The sequence below is a fragment of the Schistocerca piceifrons genome, chromosome 4 (genome assembly GCF_021461385.2).
Source record: "Schistocerca piceifrons isolate TAMUIC-IGC-003096 chromosome 4, iqSchPice1.1, whole genome shotgun sequence".
Lineage (NCBI taxonomy): Eukaryota > Metazoa > Arthropoda > Insecta > Orthoptera > Acrididae > Schistocerca > Schistocerca piceifrons.
In genome coordinates, this window is record NC_060141.1 from 264,029,832 (window position 1) to 264,057,799 (window position 27,968).

Below are 27,968 nucleotides of genomic sequence, written 5' to 3' on the forward strand. Positions count from 1 at the left end.
AAAATGTAGTCCATCAACAAAGGAGGTGGCTTACAAAACACCTGTTCGGCCTATACTTGAGTATTGCCCATCAGTGTGGGATCCATACCAGGTCGGGTTGGCGGAGGAGATAGAGAAGATCCAAAGAAGAGCGGCGCGTTTTGTCACAGGGTTATTTGGTAAGCGTGATAGCGTTACGGAGATGTTTAGCAAACTCAAGTGGCAGACTCTGCAATAGAGGCGCTCTGCATCGTGGTGTAGCTTGCTGTCCAGGTTTCGAGAGGGTGCGTTTCTGGATGAGGTATCGAATATATTGCTTCCCCCTACTTATACCTCCCGAGGAGATCACGAATATAAAATTAGAGAGATTCGAGCGCGCACGGAGGCTTTCCGGCAGTCGTTCTTCCCGCGAACCACATGAGAGTCGAACTGGAAAGGGAGGTAATGACAGTGGCATGTAAAGTGCCCTCTGCCACACACAGTTGGGTGGCTTGCGGAGTATAAATGTAGATGTAGAATTCTCAATTAACCAACGAATGGTTTAGATCAGGGGCGGGCAAACGTTGCACGCGGCTCATGAGCGCACAGCGCTGCACGTGTGCTGCTCGTGTGCAATCGTCGACCAGGGCAGTGGCGACAGCTGGCGGTGTAGTACCAGGCTAAGCTGCGGACGTTGATGTGAAGTGACCACTACATAGTGAACGTTGTATTTCAACAACTGGAAAATGCAGAGTGAATCAAGGAAACTGAGAAGTGGAGATTTGCTATCTTTTAAAAAGCAATGGGAGAATCATTTCTTCTTTGTGCAAAAATGTGAAAATTCCAAAGGTTTAATATGTGGCAGTATTCTCGCTGGTCAGCAGAAAAATGGTTCAGATGGCTCTGAGCACTATGGGACTTAACTGCCGAGGTCATCAGTCCCCTAGAACTTAGAACTACTTAAACCGAACTAACCTAAGGACATCACACACATCCATGCCCGAGGCAGGATTCGAACCTGCGACCGTAGCGGTCACGCGGTTCCAGACTGTAGCGCCTAGAACCGCTCGGCCAACCCGCCAGCGGTCAGCAAAAGTTTAGTTTTGAATGCCATTATCATAAATATCACAAGTACGAGTACAATTTATTGTCAGATTCTGAGTGGATAGGGAAATTAACTGAGCTTAAGAAGAGCGATCTGATGATACTAGATGAATCTGACGTAAGCTGCTGTTGTCACGAGAGATCTGCGCCTTTGTTTCGTCATGTCACTTATCTAACTGATTTAACATTTTATGGAGCACTGTTTTCAATTTTTGAGGACAACAACAACAACAATAGCCCAGCAGAACGTCCAAGTCATAAGACTGAGCTTAATATAGCGAGAGCTGGAAAACCATTTGCTGAAGGTGAGTTTATAAAGGAGTGCATCAATGACGCTGCTGATTTACTTTGCGCACTGAATGCAAATCAGTTTCGAGCTACCACTCTTTCTCGGCAGACTGTAAGTTGTCGTATAAGTGCCATGGCAGGTGACGTTTACCGTCAATTAAGGAGTGCAGTGCAGGAGTTGATTGCATTTTCTATCGCACTTGATGAGTTCACAGATATTTCAGGCACCGTGCAATTAGTGATTTATGTTCACGGCGTGGACACTGCTCTGCACACAACGGAGGATTTTTTTTAGATATGATATCTTTTAAAAGCACGTCACCAGCGCAGACATCCTAAAGCCATTGAAGAAGCTGTCGATTGAGCTGGCTTAAACTGGGAACATTTGGTGTCAGTGACAACAGACGGAGCACCTGCAATGAAAGGGGAACAAATGGGATTTGTTGGATTACTAAGAAAAAAGCTACAGCATACAGAAGAATCATTGTACAGCGTCCACTGCATTTTGCACCGAGAAGCACTCTGTGCAAAAGCAGCAAAACTGGGGGCCGTCATACAAGTGGTTATTCGGCCAGTTAATTATTTGAGATCCCACGGGCTTACACACAGACAGTTTCACACACATGTAGCTGAAATTGGGGAAGAGTATGGTGACATACCATATGACAGAAGTCCGCTGGCTTAGCCGCGGTAATGTACTCAAAAGATTTTTTGAGCTGAGCCAATAAATCAGATTTTAAAGGACATAGGAAGGCACGACACCAAGTTAGAAGATCCAGAGTGAGTTGCCGACCTTGCATTTTTTGTGGACATTATCGGACATATGAATGCATTGAACACAAGTTTGCAAGGAGAAAATCAGCTAATTTGTGAAATGGCTGAAAAGGTGCAAGCTTTCACCAGCATGCTTGAGCTGTGGGAACGATAGCTCTCGTCAGGGAATGCAGTGCATTTCCCTACTCTGTCACCTGCGTGAGAACAGAATTGCAAAGAATATGTTTCCGTACTTAGTGCAAAGAGGAATTTCTCAAGCGATTTGGGGATATATCATATTCATCCCAAGTTTTTGAATGGTTCTCGAGACATTTGCTGTTTCTGTAGATGATATTCATCCCAATTTGCAAACAAATTAATAGATCTACAGTGTAATTCTCGTCTGAGAGACAAATTCCTTTTGGCAAGACGTGTAATAGACTTTTATCATGACTTTCCACAGCAAGAGTTTCCTCGTCTCCATTGTGAAGCCGCGAAGATAATGTCAGTGTTTGGCTCGACATACGTTTTTGAGAGATTTTTTCTGTTATGAAAATTAATAAGTCTCTGTTAAGAGCAAACATCAGTGATGAAAATTTACGTAACTGTTTGCATTTGTCTGTATGTAGAAATTTTGTTCCAGACATTAAACGTATTGTAAACTCCACTTGTGATAATTAAATAAAACGTGTCGTAGGTAATAGGTACTCTTTCAAACCATGATTTCTTTCAAGCACTCCTACTAACCTTATTCCTTCATTCAATAAAGCAAGCTAGGAAACAAAACGCATTACAGAGGAAGGAGTGGTGAGATGGTATGGTGGGGAGGGGAGAGAAGCGGGAGGGGGGGGCGGGGGGGGGGGGGGGGGGGGGCTAGCTTGCCCCAGTGTGCACGCAGAACACCTGTTAACTGCACGCGTGCAAGTGAACCGCACACGTGCAGGATTCCTGCCCGCCCCTGGTTTAGATAGTATAAATGACACTGGGAGTGATCTAGATGTTGACAAAGAAAGTTATTTTGACTGTTTGGAAGAAACACCCAAAAGAAGTGAAGAAGAAATGGCGAACAGTGATGATGACATCGAACAAGGCGCACCAGTGAAATGCGCACAGTATGAAGAAGATTGGAAATGGCAAGAAGTTGACAGCTCTTATGTCTCTTTGAAAACACCATTCATTGGTATATATGGACCTGTGATACAGGTAAATTCTGGAGCTGAAGCATCCAAGCTGTATTTCGACGAAACCATCATAGAAACAATTGTGTGTGACACTAACCGTTAGGCTGCAGATTGTATACCAAAACAGACTGTTCTACAACCTTGTTCTAGGCTACGAAACTGGGTAGATACTGACAAAGACGAGCTTTATGTGTTTTTCACACTGCAAATGTTGATGGGAATTATTCAGAAGCCATCCATAAAGTTGTATTTCAGCAAGCATCCGCTTTTGAACATGCCGATTTTTTACCAGAGTAAGCAACAAGACAGGTTTGAGCTACTTTGCAGATCCCTTCATTTTGTAAACAATGAAGACCTGAATACATTTGAAGGCAATAAGAAATTGTTCAAGTTGGGTTCCATCATTCATCATTTAAATGATACATTTAGAAATACATACAACATGGGAGAAAACGTTTCTGTTGATGAATTTCTTGCGCTATGGAAAGGAAGGCTGGCAATAAAAACTTTTCTACCTCTAAAATCAGCAAAGTCTGGTATAAAGTCCTATGAGATCTGTGAATCTTCCATAGGTTATTTATGGCAATTTATTATTTATGCAGGAAGTTCCACAGAAATAGAAACAAAATTTCTTTCTGCAGATACCCTGAAAACCAGTCAGATTGTAATGAAGCTTGTTGAGCCTCTTTTCAACTTAGGCCATACGCTCTGGACGGACAATTATTATGACAGCGTCCTTTTGTGCCACTTTTGAAGGAAAGAGGTATGAATGTTGCTGGCACACTTCGACTGAATAGGAAGAATGTACCTGATGCCTTGAGACGTGCAAAACTAAAGAAAGGTGAACTCATAGTGCATCATTTATAAGGCGTAATGGTACTGAAATGGATGGATAAAAAGCGGATGCCTTATTTCTACATTTCATAATGATGCAGTTGTTACAGCAACCAAAAGGGGCAAAGAGATAAGAAAGCCTCAGTGCATAAAAGAGTACAATAGTTTTACGGGCAGTGTAGATTTGAAGGATCAAAAACTACAACCTTTTCTCATGGAAAGGAAGAAAGGTGTAAAGCGGTATATGAAAATGTTTAGCAGGCTGATGAATGTTGCAGTGCAGAATGCTTTTATTGCTTACAATGCTAGGAAAAAAAAAAAAAAAAAAAAAAAAAAAAAAAAAAAAAAAAAAAAACCCACACACACACACCAATGGAAGAAACACAAATTAATTTCAGGCTTCTGCTCATAACACAATTGCTGGAAATTCGTGGGAAGAATGTAACTTCACCTCAATGTGGACGACCTTCAAAAAATCCTGTGCCTGAACGGCTCACAGCAAGGCATTTTATTGAGAAGACAGAGAAGAAGAGTAAGCCTACAGAGAGATGTACACAGTCTGCTGCAAGAAGACGAAGAAATGTAAGGAAACATCGTTCTGGCTCAAGGACTGTGGTGTAAGACTTTGTTTTGAAGATTGTTTCAAAATATCACTCAAAATTCATTTGAAGTGACAATGTACGTTTTAATCGTAATAAATATGTATTGATACCAAGCCCTGAAATTTTCGTAACATTTGAACAAGCAATTCCCACCCTAGAGCAATTTCACTGAAACGCTGCATTCTGGAGCCAGCCAGCCATATAAACTACCGCCAGTAGGCTAGGCACGCGCCCGGAAACTATCGACTTGAAGGGTTAACTTTCAGAGAATCCTTTCCAGTTTCAAATCTTCTCTCTGTCCCAATGATTGCTGTCAGCACATAATTAGTGCTGCGAACATTCATCTGGGATTTTACAGCTGACAGTCAACTCTATACAACAACGGTTGCATCTCCTACTCACCTTAATATCAGAATTGCATGAACAGTCAAATCAATCATTTTCAACATTTGTGATATTTATTTCTTTTGAGCTGAGTGTGTACTATATAAATTACAGACCTGTAGCTATAATCACTGCTTTTCTTTATCATTGGAGACCTAGAATTGTGTGTGTGTGTTTGGAGTTTACAGACATTTAATGAGGTATGAGGTTAACAGCATTCTTACAAATAATAACAAGAAACTAATTTGGACAAAAGGGCTAACCATTTTGTAGCAACATGAGGACTAAATCTATTAATGATACTCACTCACTGTCATATCACTTGCACTGACACACCTAGAACTGCAGAAGCACTCACTTTTGACCAATGTTTTCTTCTGTAACTGTATCACCTAGAGTAGAATCCAAAGCTTCTGAGCTAAATATTGGACCTTGCTATACCTAAGATGCCTGGTTGAGTGTAAATCATAACACAAGATATAAAAAATGGATCATACATTTTCAGACAAGCAAGTAACGAAATGTTTACACAACCTGCAGCGAGTTCCAGAGCAAGAGTTTGAAGGTAAATATGTTGAAAACACAAAGAAACCAATATTGATGATTATACTCCAGATAATGTTGGATCAAATGAAAGTGTTGGCGAGATGTCACATGAAAAACTCTTATAGCAGAAGACAAACCATCAAAATCAGCATATCATTCAGGAACAGAAGACATTTGATACAAAAGAGAATGACAGGGAGGAATGTGTAGGTGCCAGTTACTGCTGTCATTTTGTGTTCACTGCTCAGAATTCAGAGGACAGGAGAGCACTGCAGATTTTGGTTCATATCTTGAATGCTCTTGTAAGACTTCAAAACCAAAATGTTTTATGAGAGCAGATTCAAGTACAATTGGAAATAGAAACATTAACAAAATCCACAGTTCTTTAGTCCTAAAACATATCAACTCTGAAATTGCAGTTGGTGTGTTTTTCATTCTGATCTAGACTTAGTCATGGTAGTTTTGAATGCCTATAGTTTTTGAACAGAATTTGGGGGCTTATGGTGGAAAAAAAAAAAAAAAAAAAAAAAAAAAAAAAAAAAAAAAAAAAAAAAAGGGGGGGGGGCACAGTTATTTTGCATATCAAAATCAAAAGAGAGAATCAGACACTATAAAATTGTTATGCTTTGGTAACAGGGAACAATGTTCATTAATACTAAAAACAGGTAATTCTGTTTTGATGTAAGAAGTTAGGAAACATTTAACAGGAAATTGCTGAAGAAAAATCGTAACTTATTAACAGCACTTTTCCGATAATGCCACATAAGAATATACACAGTGCATTACAGGTAAGCCAGACAGATTTCAGGTCAAATGTTAGTTAGCTGTGGGCAGCAAAAACCAAATATCTATTCAATTTCCACACCTATGAAAGGATGAACATAAACCAGAGAATCAAATGTGTTTTGAATATAGTGTCGCGCACTTCACAGCACTATTCCATAGAAGCAGCAGAAGGAATGTGAAAACAACTGTCACACGTCTTTGCACCTGGCTGAAATACTGAAAAGTTCAAGAAGAAAGATAACAATAATAGTAAGACTATATAAAGCAACACTGATGAAACAATCTATGGGTGTACTTTCGGTTCACATGGGGCCCATGGCCGACTTACACTATGGTGACAAAAGTCATGGGACGGGAATTAACAGATTTTGAATGTGGAATGGTAGTTGGAGCTAGACATATGGAACATTCCACTTCGTGAATCATTAGGGAAGTTGATATTCTCAGATCCACAGTGTCAAGTGTGTGGTGAGAATACCAAATTCCACACATTACCTCTCACTACGGACACTGCAATGGCCGATGGCCTTCACTTAACGATCCAGAGCAGTGACATTTCTATTGAGTTGTCAGTGCTAGGAGACAAGTAACACTGCGCAAAATAACTGCAGAATTCAGTAAGGAGCTTAATGTATCCTTTAGGAGAGTGCAGCGAAATTTGGCGTTAATGGGTTTTGGCAGCAGAAGACAAACGCAAGTGCCTTTGCTGTCAATGTAACATCATCTGCGGCACCTCTCCTGGGAAAGTGACCATATTACTCAGACCCTAAATGACGGGAAAACCTGCCCAGATGAGACCTGATTTCAGTTTGTAATAACAGATGGTAAGGTTCGAGTGCAGTGCAGATCCCATGAAGCCATGGAGAAAAGTGGGTAACAAGGCACTGCGTCTGGTAGTGACTCCCCAAGGGTGTGGACTGTGTTTACATGGAATGGACTGGGTCCTCTGGTCCATGGTATGTTTGTATTCGATTGTATGACATGATTCTTGGGCAAACAGCACTTTGTGACTGCTAACTTGGAAGTCATGGCACATGAAGTATTAGTTTTGTGAGAACATTGCTTTCCTGTCTACTTTTTTTGGTAGGTTATGGTAACCATTAGCACTTTTACTTATGCGGGTTCCTCCTATATGCTGATATGATGTGAAGATATTACCTCCAGTGTATGAAATCGGACATCATACAGTGAAAACACAACAAACAGCTTCTGCGGATTTAAACTTTCACTCAGTTTAATATAGATTTGTTCCCGTCTCTGATTTTAAATTGTTTGGTTGTCATTTGTGTTATGTACTTTGATTTTTATGGTGTGCAAGGAACTTTTTCTCTTGACAACTTTCCTAGTACCTGTCTGAATCAAATGAAGTATCAGACTATTAAAATAATATTTTTGTCACAATAATCATGTCAAAACATTAATAAATATGTTTTACATCTCAGACACATATACCTGATAACCTCATTGCTGTAATTATATGAAGGAAATGTGTTAAGAAAAAAGGCCACACCTGTTATCACCAAACAATAATTATACCAGTCAACTAAAATCATCATCCACCATACTTAGACCAGACACATTTTCTTACCACACAAGCAGCTTTCAAATTGAACTTTGCTTGCATAAAAAACATGGTCACATTCTTCTTGGACTTTGGTATTTTTGGCAACACTGTGTTAAACAGTTTAGACTTCTCTACAAAATGTGGAGGTGGAATCAATTTGGCAACAGCCAATTTGTTTATACGGCGGCGTTCATCAGCATTAGCAACGACTTTCTTCCACAGTTTGAACACCAACAGATAACGTACATACAATGTTTCATACATATTGTATGTGTGACTCCTGTTAAGTATTTTCCTGAAAAATAAGGAAGTAAGAACATTATATTAGACAGGGAAGTAAGAACATTAAATCACACAGAAGGAATTAAAACAAAATGAGAAACTGTTGAAACAACAATTAATAAATTGAGTGAAATGAAAAAGTTCTAATTTACATTGAGATAATAAGTAGCTTTCAACTGAAAACTTACTAAACATGACATTCTAAAAGAAAACTCTAGGCACATAATTCTCTGCCTAATGTTTCATCCTCCAGTGCTGGAGACATCATCAAGGCTTTAACAACACTAAACGCAGTTAGAGTTGCAAACAAGCTCATCAAGTCGAACTGTTTAAATATATTCATGCAACAATTGGTTTGTGATGTCATCAGACCTTTCTCTAAGATAATAGTGTCTATAGGGCTTACAGAGGGGAAAGAGTGGGCACCATTTGTTTTTCACTTTTCCCATGGTGAACTTAATATGAGAATATATTTCCCAATGCAAGTTCCGTAACATACACTGGCATTGTCCGAGATCTCAGGCAGTGATGTGATGATGTCACAAACCGACCACTCTGCAGATACACAAATAGTTCAGCTAGCTGGGCTTGTTTGTGGCTTTAGCTGAGTCTCTGGTGATGGCCCCAACATTGGAGGAAGAAACATTAGACAGAGAATTATAGCTTGGACCATGGCTTAATGCCCGTAAACAAATATCACCAATAATATACGATTTCAATACTCTAAGGGTAGAGTTACCCTATGATTACTGCGAAAGGTTTCATCAAGACAGGATAGTGCAGGGTAATCAATTGTCCATGTCTGACATAGCGTATAACTGGAATCCAGTCACTGATAGATTAATTCCAGCACAGTATACAAGGTGTCAGACAATTCAAGGGAATTGTTTTTGCAAAACAGGAAAGACTTGAGGCTATCAGGGTTGGCCAATATCTTAACGCAATCAAGATTTTTGTTTAAAGTAAATGAAACTTTATACATTCACAAATATTCACTTTAACGTATTACTTGGGTTCATACTTGTCCCATTTCAATTACTTTTCCTAGTTTCTACAGTGTGGTGTTTTACTGCTTATTTTAAGAGAAATTTAAGTGACAAGCAAGAGCAATATCCCTAAAGTTTGAAAACAATGGAAGTTTGGCATTTAATGTTGACACCAAAGCCATTCCATAACGGCGGGCAATGTGCAACATCAGGGCTGCAAGGTGGATGCAGTATACAGGTAATACTGAACTGAGTCGGAGACAGTACGACTAGAGTTGTGACACGAGGATGCGCATTGTCATGACGAAGTCATCACCCAGTCCGAAAAAGTTCTGTCATTTCCTTGGAATATGCTTCCTCTGTTTAGACAACACTGATGTTATGTATGCCACTGTAACAGTAATGTGACTGGGAACTGCATGCTGGTAAATTATTCCATGACAATAAAAAAATGTGATCACCATCACTTTTCTTGCAGATGCAACAACTTTCACCTTTTTTGGTGCCAGAGAACCTAGTGACTTCGAAACTGTGCAGCCTCTCTTTCCTAGGATTATAATGATGCAGCTATGACTCACCACAAATGATAATTTCAGAAACGCATACCTGCTGTCGGCGAAGAGACACAGCATCTCACTGCTTGTATCCATTCAAACACCCTTTTGCTCAGGAGTCAACAAACGTGGTACCTGACAGGCACAAAGGTGTGTCATGTAGGGATGATCATGCACAATTGCAAAGACACTGCCATAGTAAATTCTCAACACTTCACTGAAGTTATGTAATGTCATCCATTAATCTTCACTGACAATCACAGCAGCTGTGTTGACTGACTTCAGACACAGCAGGAGCTGATACATGAAGCCCATCTTCCTCACCACAAAATTGGTCTTCTGTGAAGTCCACGAACCACCTTAACACTTTTGGACAAGGTAGTGTATCTTCACTAAACACTTGCTGCAATCTTCCGCAAGTTTCAGTGGCTGTATCATTGAAACGAACACAGAATCTTAAAGCATTGTATTGTTCCTCTCACATCGCCTCAGTTGTTTGGAATGTGGAATGCAATGAGAGTCTACATCATAGAGCATTACTACCAACCCATCGATATGAGAGTACTGCTGCCCGGAGAGTACACACAAATACAGGTAGGAAACTATCACAGAAGCTACATGAAAAGATCAACCTCAGTCTTTGTTAATCAGCCCTTGTATTTCTGACAGATTGTAGCGATGCAAGGGGTACATTACTCAACAGATATTATTTTTCAGCACAGGTATTTTGTTCATACCAAGTAAGTGTCGATTCATGACGTCATCGTCCAGACACGAGTTGACTGTAATCTGAATCCATTTTAGCAAATACAAGTTTTTGAAGTTTATACAGATTCGGAAATGTTTGGTTAGTAATTACATGCCATAATTTATCTGTTTAATATAAAGGTGTTTTGAATTTTGTACGCATAAAAAAAAGGGTGAATTTATGTGCAGCTTTTATTCTGAGACGAGTTATCAATTAAGAGTGCTAAAAGTGTGATGTACAGTTCACTGATCTATGTGGTGAATTTTATTTTGTGATCTTGACCCGAATGGAGAGTAAATCCAGTTTCATTTAAACTTTACGTGAGAGAGACACATCACGTTATGACAAAAGAGTAGTTTAGCCCATTAGGGAAAACTGAAACCCGCGTGCTCTATGTGAAATAAGTTACACGCCAGTGCGTGTTCGAGCTGTCCAGTAAATCAAGTACAATAGTTGCAAATGCGTTTGGACTTAATGCACGAAGTTGGACATTAATTTTGAGACAATTGTTGATTTGGACAAAAAAAATGAACTAAAGTTTATTCATATTGAGGTCCAGTTTTAATTGAGACACGCATCACCTTGTTGATTATGTTGCCTAGCAACACTGTAAAGCAGCTTAATTAATTCATTAGAATGATTTGCGACGTAGTAAGGCCCATTACACACATAAAATGTTACACGAAGTTTGCTGATCGCATGAGGGTATGAGAGTGTTTTCTTTCCATAAATGCGAATAAATCAGCAGTTTCAAAAGTTAAATTGTTAACTGTTGTGTAACTTCATTGATTGTCCTACACCACTATGGAACTTGTTGTATCATGTCTCTTCACAAGAGATCTCAAGAAGCCGGGATAAACAAGAAGAAGAAAAAGACTAAAGAAGAGGCAACGGTATAAGATGTCGAGCAACTACGTACAGCCCAATGAACCAAAAATGATGTCAAAAATCTCGAACTTTATGGATAAAATTAAATTCCACATTCACAATGGGAAACAAAAAGTAACTAGTACAGAACAAACTCTAATCTTACAAAGATGGGGAAAGAAACTTGGCCTTGTTTAAGAAGCTCTTCTGGTATTTAGCTCAAGTGATTTACAGGAATCATAACAGTGGAAAGAGATTTTAGTTCCAACCTCTCATGTAGGATTTCAGTGAGCTAACCACTGTGCCCCTTTACGCAATTAAAGTTTACAGTGCAGTGATTTCACGTTATGTGAGGTTTTACATGCTACCCTTCAGCTAATGATACATGTTTTGTCATGGTGTGAATGGATTACACAATCAGAATGAGATTTTCACTCTGCAGCGGAGTGTGCGCTGATATGAAACTTCCTGGCATATTAAAACTGTGTGCCGAACCGAGACTCGAACTCGGGACCTATGTCTTTCGCAGGCAAGTGCTCTACCTCATCTCCTACCTTCCAAACTTCAGGTACTGGCAGAAGTAAAGCTGTGAGGACGGGGTGTGAGTCGTGCTTGGGTAGCTCAGATGATACAGCACTTGCCGGCGAAAGACAAAGGTCCCGAGTTCGAGTCTCGGTCCGGCACACGGATTACACAATGTTTGCATGGTATGTGTGGTAAGTTTCACAGTGGACCGTTAAGAGCATGAGACAACTGCATAATAGGTATCAAAGCACAGGACTATACAGAGATGTTGAACGAAATTTGTTTGGCTGTCAAGAGTGCAACACGTGAAGCCTTCTATGACTACCACAGCAGAATACTGTCAAATGATCTTCCACAAAACCCAAAGAAATTCTGGCCATATGTAAAGGCTGTTAGATGCATCATAGTTAGTGTATAGTCACTTGAGAATGAGAAAGCAACTGAAACTCAGTAGTGAAGAAAATGCTGAAATGCTGAACTCTGTTTCTAAACATTCCTTTACAAAGCAAAAACCATGAGAAACACCCCAATTTAATCCTCTTACCACTGAAACAATGAGTGAAATCAGTATTAGTATCAATGGTGTTGAGGCATAGCTGAAGTCATTAAATTGAACAAAGCTCCAAGACCTGATGGAATCCTCCTCAGGTTCTATACTGAATTTGCAGCTGAAATAGCCCCTCTTCTAACTATAATCTGACGGAGATCCTTTGAACACAGAACCATGCCCAGTAGTTGGAAGAAAGCACAGGTAACAACCATCAACAAGAAATGTAGTAGAAGTGATCGACAAAACTACTGTCCAACATCTTTGTCATCAATTTGTTGTAGAATGTTAGAATATACTCTGAGGTATCTTGAACAAATGACCTCCCCTTCATGCCAACCAGCATGGATTCAGAAAACATTGATGTGAAACCCAACTCGTACTTTTCTCACATGACATACTAAAAGCTTTGGATCAAGGCAGTGAGATATATGCAGTATTTCTTGATTTCTGAAAAGCATTTGACACACTGCCAAGTCTATGCTTACTCTCAAAGGTATGATCATATAGTGTACCAAGTGACACTTGTGACTGGACTAGAGACTTTTTGGTAGAGAACGCAGCATGTTATCTTGGATGGAGAGTCATAATCAGGTACTGAAGTAACTTCGTGTGTGCACTAGGGAAGTCTGTTGGGACCCTTGCTGTTCATGTTAATGACCTTGCAGACAAAATTAACACCACTTCAGATTTTTCACACATGATGCTGCTATATACAATGAAGTACCATCTGAAACAAGCAGCACAAATATTTAGTCAGATCTTGATAAGATTTAAAAGCATGGTAAAGATAAGCAACTTGCTTTAAATGTTCAGAAATGTAAAAGTGTGCACCTCACTAATTAAAAAAACATATTTACTCAAGTTGCTACTCATAATACAGCGGAGTTGCCGAGTCGCAGATAAGCACAACAAAAAAACCTATCACAAATAAAGCTTTTGGCTAGAAAGACCTTCACAAAAATAGACGGCGCACACACCACACACACACACACACACACACACACACACACACACTTCTGCAGTCTCAGGCAACTGAAACCGCACTGCGAGCAGCAGCACCAATGCATGATAGGAGTGGTGACTGGGTTGGGGTAAGCAGGAGGCTGGGGTGGGGTGGGGAGGGGGTGGGGTAGTAGGGTGGGGGTGGCGAACAGTCAAGTGCTGCAGGTTAGACGCAGGGCAGGGGAGAGGTGGGGATGGGGTGGTATAGCGGAAAAGGACAGAAGTAAAGACTGAGTGCGATGGTGGAATGGTGGCTGTACAGTACTGGAATGGGAACAGGGAAGGGAATGGATGGGTGAGGACAGTGACTAATGAAGGTTGAGGACAGGAGGGTTATGGGAACGTAAGATGTATGGCAGGCTAAGTTCCCACCTGCGCTATTCAGAAAAGCTGGTGTTGGCGGGAAGGATCCATATGGTACAGGCTGTGAAGCAGTCACTGAAATGAAGGATGTTGTGTTTGGCAGCAGGGTGGTCCACTTGTGGGATGGATGAGAAAGATAGTGGACAGGACATTTATCATTTCAGGGCACGACGAGAGGTAGCCAAAGAACTGGTGGAGAATGTAATTCAGTTGCTCCAGTCCTGGATGGTACTGAGTTACGAGGGGAATGCTCCTCTGTGGACCCAGACTTCTTGATATGGAACGGCTGTCGGCTGTCGAAGTGGAGGTTTAGCCGGTAGCTAGTAGGTCTCCCACCCCCTCCCAAAGTCCCACCGTTCGGCCACAGAGGAGCATTCTCTCATAACTCAGTGCCACCCAGGACTGGAACAACTGAATTACATTCTCTGCCAGGGTTTCAACTACCTCTTCTCGTGCCCTCATATGGGAAATTTCCTTCCCACTATCCTTCCCACCACTCCAACAGTGGTATTCTGCTATCCACGGAACATACACAATATACTCGTCCATCCCTATACAACCCCTTCTTCCAATCCCTTACCTCATGGCTCATATCCCTGTAATACACCTAGATGCAAGACCTGTCCCATACATCCTCCCACCACCAACTACTCCAGTCTGGTCACAAACATCATCTATCTCAACAAATGCAGGGCTACCTGTGAAACAAATCATGTGATCTACAAGCTAAGCTTGAACCACTGTGCTGCATTCTGTGAGGGCATGACAACCAACAAGCTGTCTGTCTGCATGAATGGCCACCAGCAAACTGTGGCCATGAAACAAGTGGACCACCCTTTTGCTGAGCACGCTGACAAACATGACAACCTTCATTTCAACAATTGCTTCACAGCCTGTGCCATACGGATACTTCTCACCAATACCAGCATTTCTGAATTGCGCAGGTGGGAACTTTCTCTACAATACATCCTATGTTCCTGTAGCCCTCCTCACCTCAACCTTCATTAGTTACTGTCCTCACCAATCCAGTCCCTCCCCTGTTCCCATTCCAGCACTATGCAACTCTCATTCCACCATCGCAATCACTCTCCTTTTCCACTACAGCCTACCCCCCTTCCCACCTCTCCACTGTGCCTCTGTCACCGCTATCCTACTACCACTACCACTACACCACCACCCCCCTCCTTACACCACCCTCCTCCTTACCCCCAATCAGTCACCCCTCCCATCATGCAGTGGTGCTACTGCTCACAGTGTTTCAGTTGCCTGAGACTCCAAGTGTGTGTGTGTGTGTGTGTGTGTTTGTTTGTGTGTGTGTGTGTGTGTGTGTATTTTTGACAAAGGCCTTAGTAGCCAAAAGCTTTATATGTGACAGTCTTTTCGATGTGCCTATCTGTGACACAGCAACTCCGCTATATGGTGAGCGGCAACTTTCCTTTTCATAATACTGTTACACCCCAAACCGGACTTTCCCTTGTTTGGTTTTTACATGATCGCTTTTCTTTGATCCTAACCCTGTGCAGTTTTCCTTTGTTGCTATTTTATAATGCATCATTATACTCAATGTCTGTCCTTGTTTCTTTTCTTTCCTAGCTTTCTCTTGTTGCCTTACAAACCGCACTACACACCACATTGTCAATCTCTCAGCCATGCACAACGGAAGGCTACAAGACCACGTTGATTGATGGTGCAGCCACTTATGTCCCACATTACTCCCGCTAATTCAGGTGGTACATTGATCTTGACCGGGCCAAATATCTCACGAAATAAGCGTCAAACGAAAAAAAAATACAAAGAACGAAACTTGTCTAGCTTGAAGGGGGAAATCAGACGGTGCTATGGTTGGCCCGCTAGATGGCACTGCCATAGGTCAAACGGATATCAACTGTGTTTTTTTAAAATAGGAATCCCCATTTTTATTACATATTCATGTAGTGTGTAAAGAAATATGAATATTTTAGTTGGACCACTTTTTTCGCTTTGTGATAGATGGTGCTGTAATAGTCGCACACATATAGCTCAATTTTAGATGAACAGTTGGGAAAAGGTAGGTTTTTTAAATTAAAATACAGAACGTAGGTACATTTGAACATTTTATTTCGGTTGTTCCAATGTGATACATGTACCTTTGTGAACTTATCAGTTCTGAGAACGTATGCTGTTACAGCGTGATTAGCTGTAAATACCACATTAATGTAATAAATGCTCAAAGTAATGTCTGTCAACCTCAATGTTCGCACATGCATTGACAATGCGCTGAAGCATTTTGTCAGGCATTGTCCGTGGATCACAATAGCAAATATCCTTCAACTTTCCCCACAGAAAGAAATCCGGGGACATCAGATCCGGTGAATGTGCAGGCCATGGTATGGTGCTTCGACGACCAATCCACCTGTCATGAAATATGCTATTCAATACCACTTCAACCACACGCGAGCTATGTGCCGGACATCCATCATGTTGGAAGTAAATCACCATTCGGTCATGCAGTGAAACATTTTGTATTAACACCGGTAGAACATTATGTAGGAAATTGGCATACACTGCACCATTTAGATTGCCATCGATACAATGGGGGCCAATTATCCTTCCTCCCATAATGCCGCACCATACATTAACCCACCAGGGTCGCTGATGTTCCACTTGTCGCAGCCATCGTGGATTTTCCTTTGCCCAATAGTGCATATTATGCTGGTATACATTACCGCTGTTGGTGAATGACGCTTCATCGCTAAATAGAACGTGCGCAAAAAATCTGTCATCGTCCAGTAATTTCTCCTGTGCCCAGTGGCAGAACTGTACACGAAGTTCAAAGTCATCGCCATGCAATTCCTGGTGCATAGAAATAGGGTACGGTTGCAATCGATGTTGATGTAGCATTCTCAACACAGACATTTTTGAGATTCCTGATTGTCATGCAATTTGTCTGCTACTGATGTGCGGATTAGCCGCGACAGCAGCTAAAACACCTACTTGGGCATCATCATTTGTTGCAGGTCGTGGTTGACGTTTCACATGTGGCTGAACACTTCCTGTTTTCTTAAATAACGTAACTATCCGGCAAATGGTTCAGACACTTGGATGATGTTGTCCAGGATACCGTGCACCATAAATAGCACATGCCCGTTGGGCATTTTGATCAGAACAGCCATACATCAACACGATATCGACCTTTTCCGCATTGGTAAATGGTCCATTTTAACACGGGTAACGTATCATGAAGCAAATACCGTCCGCACTGGCAGACTGCTGTGATACCACGTACTTATACGTTTGTGACTATTACAGCGCCACCTATCACAAAGCAAAAAAAGTGGTTCAACTAAAACATATTTATTTATGTACTATACGAATATGTAGGGTGAAGTGGGGTAAGTGTAACCATGTTTTGGCATAGTTCAACTTTGACACCAAATTGCCAACTTGTTATTGAAGATATGATTTTGAAATTTCTCATGTTTAAAGTTTGACTTATTGACTTTTAAACAATCTACATTTTGATTTTGAAAAAAGAAATTATATGGTCAATTAATTGTTTTCAAAATTTTGTGTTGCGAGGTTACACTTGCCCCATGGTTCGGGGCAAGTGTAACCTCGCATTGTTGTACCCATACAGAGCATTGTAAAAGAGACTTGGGGTAAGTGACCTGATTACCCAATTTTTACTGAATTTGAGGATTTTTAAATTATTAAAATATCTTAAATTTTACTCAAGATATGAACTTTTCTGCACACGCCTCTTTGTATATCATGAAATGCACAGAAAATGTTAGCTAAACTAAAAAATAAGTGTTAGCCTAAACCATAAAACACTGAAACAGAACGCTTCATAGATGATTTATTTTTGTTTTAGGCCAGTAATTGATTAGTTTAAATTCTACAAAAGTAATATTTTTTCTTTAGCAGGCAATTTAACAAAAATAATAAAATACCTAGTATCAAGAAAAAAGAAAAATTCACTTTATAAGTTCACTTTCTATTACTTTTCATGGTAATTGAACTAAAGTCGTTGGCAATTTGTGTTTAACGCTAAACTGCCCTAATTCAACTTATTATATTCACACTTAGGCCCTAACTATTATTTAGTCACTGAATGTTGTATGAATCAAATGTAACACCAAATGTCAGGTCTACCCTGCGACTCAAAGTAGGCTCAGGCAGCACTGAAATGACATCAGAGGATGGAACTTCCGTCTCATCTCTTCTATCTGGCCAGTAGAATGTGGTGCCATGCTTTGTCTTATTTTTGCATCTGAGGAAAATCACTTCTGGATCTCCTAAATCACTAATTTTTGTAACTTGGCCAATAAAATGAACTTTCTTACATTTTGTTGCAAAAGCTACCAGAACGTAGTTTCCAACTGTAATTTTATCTTTGGCTTCAAAAAAGTTTGCCTCTTCTTCTTCACAGTTTATCATTTCTTTCCTGATATTGTCTCATTTTCTTCAACACTACTTATATTAAAGATAGGCCTCCTTCAGTTTCACTTTCTTCACTTGTTGATTCAACTTCCAGTCTTTTTTTTCTTGATTCCCACATGAGCAATCAGGGATTTTTTTCCACAACATTCCGAGATGCCATTTCGAATAAAGTAACAGCACTTTGCTTGGACGGTTTACTTTTCATTACCAAGCTCTTTTTTATGTCGATAATGCTTTTTCGTTTTGCTTTCTCCTTATTATTCTTGGTTCCTTTAAAATCTTTTTCTTTATAGATGGCATCTTGAAAAGTGACAACTTCAGCTCCTGGTGCAATCCTTTTCTTCTTTGTTTTACCAGTGGGACTACACTGTCGGACAGTGTCATGTTTTATAAAAGGAAACGTGGTTTAAAAATATAGTAGACTTAAATAAAAAATAAAATATATCTCACACAAACTCAGTAGGCCTACAAATCCAGCACATCAAGTATTCTGGTATCCATATGTACAGGAAGGCCAGTTCAGTTGATCTAGTGTGATAGCAAAAACAAGGTTACGGCTTAAATAAAAAATCTGTTCCGGTAAGTTAGTTTGGGGCAAGTGTAACCCCCCCTGGTTACACTTGCCCCAGCCTGTCGGTTACACTTGCCCCACATGGGAAAAAGTTGGGGTAAGTGTTACCATGCCTGGCACATCAAGAGCTTTATCAGTAGAGTAAAATGAATCTAATATTTGAAATTATTATGCAAAAGTTAGTTTGTAACCAAAAAATTGTGCAGTTATCTTCAAAACTGCAAAAATGACAGACCACCAAATTCCGAGCATGTCACTCATTCGCAGAGTGAAAATGTAGACGTCAATTCAAGTCCAAAAATTAATTACCAATTTATGTCAGATTTGACAACTTATGGTGAAATATAACAAAGAAAGGAGTAAATTAATATGTGTGATAGGTCAGAGGTAAAAATACAGCTTCTTTAAGGCACCATAAGCCGTGGTTAAACTAACCCCATGGTTACACTTACCACCCCACTTCACCCTAATAAAAAATGGAGGTTCCTATTTTAAAAAATGCAGTTGATATCCGTTTGACCTATGACAGTGCCGTCTAGCAGGCCATCTGGTTTCCCCCTTCACGCTACACGAGTTTCGTTCTTTGTAGTTTTTTCGTTTGACGCTTATTTCATGAGATATTTGGCCTGGTCACTATCAATGGGCCACTGTGTGTGTGTGTGTGTGTGTGTGTGTGTGTGTGTGTGTGTGTGTGTGTGTGTGCAGACTTTGTCCTTATTGTGACTTCTCGCCAATTTTACTGTGTTTTCGCCTTTCGCTGTTGTTGACTCCCTCAGATTTCATCTTGTTTCCCCCTTTTGTATCCGTTTCATCTTTCTCGTGATTTTTTGCACATATTTGGGTGTATTTTCCGAAATTTTTCTGACATAATTCTATGTTATTTATGTAATTTTTCACATTTTTCCCACCACCCTGGATCCTTGCTCCTCCCATCTGTGTCAATATGGAAAAGTTTCCTTATCCCTAGCCAGGACCCAGTCCCACATACTGTTCCTGCATTGTTGCTTGGCTCATGGAATCCCCCCAAATGGCCTTACCATCAAATTATCCATCTCCGTCTGCCACTCCTCCTTTCACAATGACCTCCATTTTTTCAGATTCCACCAATCCTTGGCCCTCACCAACAGTCCTGCAAAACCATATCAGCCACGCCAAACCTCCTCGCAGTACCTTCTCTCCATCCACAAAATTCTCCTGCTATGCAATCCCAAATTCCTGGAACCCGTAATACACATTGAAACACTTGCTTTCCAGAAAGAGGAGCAACATGCACAACGCCACCTCAAAAAGCTCTCCACCCTGGTCACTTTCTACTCCCACCTTGGAGTACCACTATCCACCACCTCTATAACAACCTCCAAACCTCCCCCAGGTCCCTGATAGCTGACAAACCCTGTCTCGCAGATTTACTACACTTACTCCACCCTCCAAAACAACTCCCACCACCACATAGAATCCAGAACCTAAACAGACCTGTATCACAATTATGAACCTTTCCTCCACAAGCCTTACCAACCAGTCTTTTGCCCCACTTCCAAATTCAACCATGCAGGACCTGTTAAAGACCGTCTCTCCTTCTCCCAGTTCCTACATTATAAACACATTTTCACTACCAATCAAACTCAACCAAAGACCAATGTTGAACCCAGCATCACTCAGTTCATTCCTCCATGCAACGGTGATCCACCCCCACTGTCCCCAAATCAGCCCCTGATAACTTTCCTGCATTCGTTAACCTCGAACCATGCCTCACCATCATACCCCAAATCCATCAATATGTAAACCAATCTTATGTCTGCAGAAAGAACTGTAGTCCAGCATCTAAAAGCTGATCCAAACCTTGTAATCCTACCTGCAGACAAATTTCCACCACTGTTGTTTTGAACCGCAAGGATTACCTGGCAGAAGGACTCCGTCAGCTGTCAGATACTTCCACCTAAGAACCATGTCACAGTGACCCTATTACAGAAATCTCGCAGAATCTCCAGTCACTCCTCAAATCCTTAGGCCCATCCCAGAACCTCACCCCGAAGTCAATCTCTCTGCTCACCCGCACCACTCCTACCTTCTACAGGTTTGCTAAACTTCATAAACCCAACCATCCAGGACACCCTGTTGTGGCCAATTACTGTACCTCTACTGAGAAACTCTCTGGTCTTGTAGACTGACACCTTCAACTTATTACTCAGAACCTCCCCTTTTACATAAAAGATACCAATCACATCCTCCAACTCTCCTTTACCATGCGGTGCCCTGCTCATCACTACTGATGCCACCTCCCTTTACACTAACATCCCTAATGCCCATGACCTTACCGCTATTGAACAATATCTTTCCCAATGCCCGACAGATGCCAAACCAACAACCTCATTCCTAGTTGCCATGACCAACTATATTCTCACCCGCAGTTACTTCTACTTTGAATGAACTTACCTATAAACAAATCTGGAGTACGGCTATGGGCACCCACATGGCACCATCCTATGCCCCCTAGATGAATCCTAAGCCCATCACCTAGTTCATATTCATTGATGATATCTTTGTGATCTGGATGCAGGGTGAGGATACCCTTTTTACGTTCCTCCAGACCCTCAAGAACTTTTCTCCCCTTTGCTTCAACTGGTCCTACTCAACCCAACAAGCCACCTTCCAGATGTTGACCTCCACCTCAAAGTTGGTTACATCAGTATCTCCATTCATATCTAACCTACTAACCACCAGCAGTACCTCTACGCTAACAGGTGCCACCCGTTCCATACCAAGAAGTCCCTTCTATATAGCCTAGCCACCCATAATCGTTGCATCTGCAGTGACAAGCCGTCCGTCTTGAAATATACAGTGTGTCTCACTGAAGCCATCACAGACCGTAATATCTTCTCAACCTTGTACAATAACAAATCACCTCTTCCTTATCTTTCCAGACTTCCACCACCTCCCGAAGTCTCACCATCCGGCCACAGAGGAGCATTCCCCTTGTAACACATACCACTCAGGACTGGAGCAACTGAATTACATTTTTCGTCAGTGTTTTGACTACCTCTTGTTGTGCCCTGAAATGAGGAATGTCCTTCCCACTATCCTGCTCATCCTCCAACAGTGGTATTTCGCCTTTGACTGAACCTACACAATATGCTCGTCCATCCCTACACAACACCTGCTCCCACCCCCTTACCTCATGGCCCACACCCCTGTAATACACCTAGATGCAAGACCTGTCCCATACATCCTCCCATCACCACCTATTCCAGTCTGGTCACAAACATCACTTATCCCATCAAACACAGGGCTGCCTGTGAAACAAATCGTGATCTACAAGCTAAGTTGCAACCACCGTGCTGCATTCTATGTGGGTATGGCAACCAACAAGCTGTCTGTCTGCATGAATGGTCACCGACAAACAGTGGCCAAGAAACAAGCAGACCACCCTGTTGCTGAGCATGCTGCTAAACATGACATCCTATATTTCCATGACTGCTTCACAGACTGTGCCATAAGGATCCTTCCCATCAACACTAGCATTTCTGAATTGCGGAGGTGGAACTTTCCCTGCAATACATCCTACATTCCCATAACCCTCCTAGCCTCAACCTTCGTTAGTCACTGGCCTCACCCATCCAGCCCCCTTCCCTGTTCAGCACTATACAGCCCTCATTCCACCATTGTACTCAGTCTCTTTACTTCTCCCCTTTTCCACTACACACCGACCCCCTACCCATCTCTTCCCTGCCCTCTGTCTTACCTGCAGCACTTCACTGTCTGCCACCCCTACCCCTCTATCCCTCCTCCACCCTGCCCCAGACTACTCCTTAACCCCACCCAGTTACCACTCCCATCATGCACTGGTGCTGCTGCTTGCAGTAAAGTTTCAGTTGCCTGAGACTGTAGGTGTGTGTGTGTGTGTGTGTGTGTGTGTGTGTGTGTGTGTGTGTGTGTGTGTGTGGGGGGGGGGGGGGGGGGTATTTTTGACAAAGGCCCTACTGGCCAAAAGCTTTACTTGTGACAGTCTTTTTGTTGTGTCTATCTGCAACTCAGCATCTCTGGTATATCGTGAATAACAACTTTCCTTTTCAATATTGTTACATTCCACCCTTGATTTTGCATTGTTTGATTTGTACTTACCCGAGTGTAAGATGATACCCTCTTTTTTTAAGAGGCTCCATGAGGAAGATTTTTTTTTTTTTTTTTTAACTTATTCTGTCCAACCGAAATTAAAAACTTTCATTCACATATGGTACCCGCCTAACAAGTTATATTACACCTATTCCAAGCTTATGTCATTTATTCATTGTCTACATTTTGATAATACACAGAGAAATAAAATCAACAAAAAGGAATTGTTAACACTGATTTTTATCTCCACTGTCTATTCTGCAGCAGCTGACTAACACCCAATAGAATAGTGAGTGTCGACAACATTGCTGCATGAAATACGCCACTCACCCCGTCTAGATTTTTAGCATTTCCCACAGAAATGCATGCTATTATTGGGTAGTTGTCCAGTTTTAAAGTCAATTTCATTCTGAGTACAAATGGATTCTGACAAACTGCAGTTTACACATGATAGATGCCCAAAAAAAGCCAAAGTATGCAGTATACGATACAAGAGAAGGAAAGTTGCTACTCACCATATAGCGAAGATGCTGAGCCGCGATAGGCACAATAAAAAGATTCACACAATCTTTTTATTGTGCCTATCGTGGCTCAGCATCTATGCTATATGGTGAGTAGCAACTTTCCTTCACTCGTATTGTTACATTCCATCCTGGATTTTCCATTGTTTGAAAGTATGCAGTATAGATTCTTTTGGTTTGCAACACCACGAAGTTTGCAGTATGCTCACCTCTTCCCTCCCCTCACCTAACTCATCATAGTTCCCCCTCCAGCCCTTCCGTAGTGCTTTGCTTGAGCAATAATGAAACATAGATGGCAATGTCTTCTACAGTGTGGGTCGTATGCAACAACAGCAACTAATTCATAAATAAAAGATCGCAATCACGATTCAGTCCAGTTCTCAAACTTTCGCTCATCCCACTATACAGTAATGCCTGTTAGTGCTGCCTTCACAATGGGTCTTTTCACTTGAAATTATTCTAGCGGTAACAATTGCTGTCAGTTTAACATGATTTATTTCATTTGTTAGACATTTAATTCTGGACTGACTTTCCTTCTTGTTTCATTTTACTGTCACTATCTTGTTCTAAAACTGATTAAAAGTCAGTAACATGAACAGCCACCAAATTTCTCTTTTGCAATCTGCTTAATAAATTATTACAGTTTCTCACAACCAAACAGAATACCGAGTTGAGTTCAGAATGAAGTAATGGTTTTTGAAAGAAGTTGAACGTTACCTTTATTTAAAAAGCCACATAAATGTATGTAGGGCCTATACAGTATGCAAGCAGGTATGAGAACTTATTTGCAAACCTGGTGAAATACAACAAAAGTTTGTATGACGATAGAATTCAATGCTGTTTCCTCCTGTGTCTCACAAAATTGTCAATTTTTTAAGCAGAGCATTAGATTGTTGCAGTGGTTAGCTCATAGCTTCTCGCGTATCCCTTGTTCTAGCACTGCGAGACAAATGTCACGATGTCACATGATTGATTGTGCAAGGTTGATAATGCATCGAGCACTTTGGCGTATAAGGAAATCTTTAGTCTTTTAACAGGACAGCATTGTTTGCTCAGCCCTATCCTTCAGAAATCTTCAAAATAAATTTGTAAAAACCTCAAAGGCCAAAGTTTCACCTATAAGTGTAGGACAATCCCTATATTAATCTATTAAACAATGTAAACCCATTGACCTCAGCAGTAGTAATTCAGTCCACAAATATAAGATGACACCATTATGTTTGGAATGATGAATTTTGGGAAAAACCTCATCTTATAATTGGGTAAATATGGTAGTATTCTGAGACTATAACATTGAGGCACAGTTGGAATTGCACACTTCATACAAATACATGGGTGTAACATGTTGAAGAAATATGAAATGGAATGATCACATACACTCAATCATGGGTAAAAGCAGATGGCACACTTCAGTTAATTGGTAGATATTGGAGACATTCCATCAGTCTACAAAGGAGATTGCTTACAAATCACTTGTGTGATCCATTCAAAACTGTTGCTCAAGTGTGGGGGATCCATACAGAGAAGTGTAGCATGAATGGTCATAGGTTTGTTTAAGCCATGTGGTGATGTCACACAGATGCTGAAGAAACGGAACTGGCGGACACTCCAAGATAAAAGCAAACTACCCCAAGAAAACCTATTTCAAAATTTTAAGAACTGGCTTTAACTGATGACTCTAGGAATATATACAGCCACCAATGTATCGCTCACATACACATCGTGAGGACAAGATCAATTACAGCACACACAGAGGCATTTAAGCAATTATTCTTTCCACACTCCATATGTAAATATAATGGTAAGAAACCCTAATAATTTGCACAAAGGGACATACTTTCTGCCACGCACTTCACAGTGGTTTGCAGAATATACATGTACATGAATATTAGGGCATATTATTAAAAGTGCATCTCATTATTAGCAATACTTCAGAATTTGAGCATGGCTGTTAGTGCTTTGTAACTACATAATAATTTTCTCTTACTTCTCTCTCTCTCTTCTGAATCAAGGGATCACCCATTTAGTATTGGAGGGCAGCATGGAGGGTAAAAATCGTAGAGGGAGACCAAGAGATGAATACACTAAGCAGGTTCAGAAGGATGTAGGCTGCAGTAGGTACTGGGAGATAAAGAAGCTTGCACAGGATAGAGTAGCATGGAGAGCTGCATCAAACCAGTCTCAGGACTGAAGACCACACAACAACAACAAATCACTCCTTGTTTGTTATTTTTGGGCCTAAAAATTGGATTTTTGAAAATTTGGATACCAAACTTTGGAGGTCATTTTGACTGGTTATTTTTGAATTTAGGGTATTTTGTGTAATAGACAATGTTGTAGAGGACACTTTTCTAAAAACAATCATTTAAATTGCAATGTTGTAACTTAACCCAGTGCAGAGATATTCAAACTGAAAAATCGCCGCATGCCTACAAATGAAAATGGCCACCATCCAGTAAAGGTGCAAGATACATTATTTTTAAAAAAACTGTTTTGAACTTCTCAAACATAGGGCAATCACCAATAAAAAAATTAAAATATTTAAAAATGGTCAAGCAACCATCACTGGACCACTCCATATGGATTGACCCTCTGCACACCACCATGGGGAGCATACCAGAAGGTATGTACCATTGTACCAGTTATTAGGATTTCTTCCTGTTTCATTCACGTATAGAGTGTGGGTAGAATGACTGTTTGAATGCACGTGCGGACGTGTGTGTGTGTGTGTGTGTGTGTGTGTGTGTGTGTGTGTGTGTGTACGTGTGTGTGTGTGTAGTAATTATTCTAATCTTATCCTTACAATCACCAAGTGAGCAACACATAGGGGGTTGCATCGTATCCCTAGAGTAATTATTTACAGCCAGTTCTTGAAACTTTGTTAACAGAATTTTTTGAGATAGTTTACGTCTGTCTTCTGTCTTTAACAGTCTGCGATTTCAGTTTGTTCAGTATCTCTGTGACAGTCTCCCATGGATTAAACAAACCTGTGATCTATCATTTGTACAGTCCTCCTCTGTATATGTACAATATCCCCTGTTAGTCCTATCTGGCATGGGTACCACAAACTTGAGCAATAGTCCAGGATGGGTCGCATGAGTGATTTGTAAGCAATCTCTTTTGAACACTGACTGCACTTCCACAGTATTCTACAAATAACCAAAGTCCATCACCTACTTTACCCATGACTGAACGTATGTGATCATTCCATATCCCTACGAGTGCTACACCCACATATTTGTATGAGATGTCCAATTCCAACAGTGACTCACCGATATTATACTTGTAAGATACTACGTTTTGTTTTGTTTTGTGAAGTGTAAAATTTTACATTTCTGAGCATTCAGAGCAAATTGCCAATCTCTGCACCAATGATGAAATTTTGTCAAGATCTGACTGAATACTTAAGCAGCTTCTCTGAAGTATTACTTCAGCATAGATAACTGCATCACCCGCAAAAAGCATGATTTCTCTATCAATATTGCCAGCAAGATCTTTAATATACAACATGAGCAGCAAGGGTACCAAACACACTTCCCTGGGGCACAACCGAAGTTATTTCTACATCTGACAATGACTCTACATCCAAGGCAACATGCTGTGTCCTCCCTACCAAAAAGTTCTCAACCCAACCACAAATTTCACTTTATACTCTACAAGATAGTACTTTTGACAAAAAGTGTACATGCAATTCAGAGTTAAATGCTTTTCAGAAATCAAGAAATACTGCATCTATCTGACAGCCTTGATCCAAAGCTTTCAGTATGTCATGTGAGGAAAGTACAAGTTGGGTTTCACAAGATCGATGTTTTCGAAACCTATATTGCTTGGCATAGAGGAGGTCTTTCTGATCAAGGTAGCTTATTATGTTTGAGCTCAGAATATGTTCAAAGATTGTACAACAAATCGATTTCAAGGATACTTGATGGCAGTTTTGTGGATAACTTCTGCTACCTGCTTGTTGATGGTATGACCTGTGCCTTTGCCCAAGAACTAGACATGGCTTTTTGTTTGAGGGATCTGCGATAGATTATAGTGAGAAGAGGGGGGCTAACTCTGCTGCAAATTCAGTATAGAATTCGACAGGGATTCTGTCGGGGCCAGGAGCTTTGTTCAATTTTAACAATTTCAGCTGCTTCTCAACACCAATGAAACTAATATTTATTTCATTCACCTTTTCAGTGGCATGAGAATTGAATAGGAGCAATTCTCCTTGGGTTTCCTTCGTAAAGGAACATTTGAAAACGGAGTTAAGCATTTCAGCTTTTGCTTTGCTACCCTCAATTCCAATTACTGTCTCATCCATTAGGGACTGGACACTAACTTTGGTGCCACTAACAGCCTTTACATACAACCAGACTTTCTTCGGATTCTGTGAAATGTCGTTTGCCATTATTCTGCTACGGTAGTCACTGAAAGAATTACACATTGCTCTCTTGACAGCCCGACACGTTTCACTCAGCATCT

General features: G+C 40.8%; 1 protein-coding gene across 1 annotated transcript in view; it reads right to left on the reverse strand.

The window, feature by feature from the left end:
- The window catches only part of LOC124796263, a 374,071-nt gene that overhangs the window by 22,463 nt on the left and 323,640 nt on the right, over positions 1 to 27,968 (reverse strand). Inside the window, exon 9 of the mRNA XM_047260374.1 lies at positions 8,025 to 8,295. Within this exon, the coding sequence (XP_047116330.1) occupies positions 8,025 to 8,295 (271 nt within the window). The remainder of the gene's footprint in view (positions 1 to 8,024; positions 8,296 to 27,968) is intronic.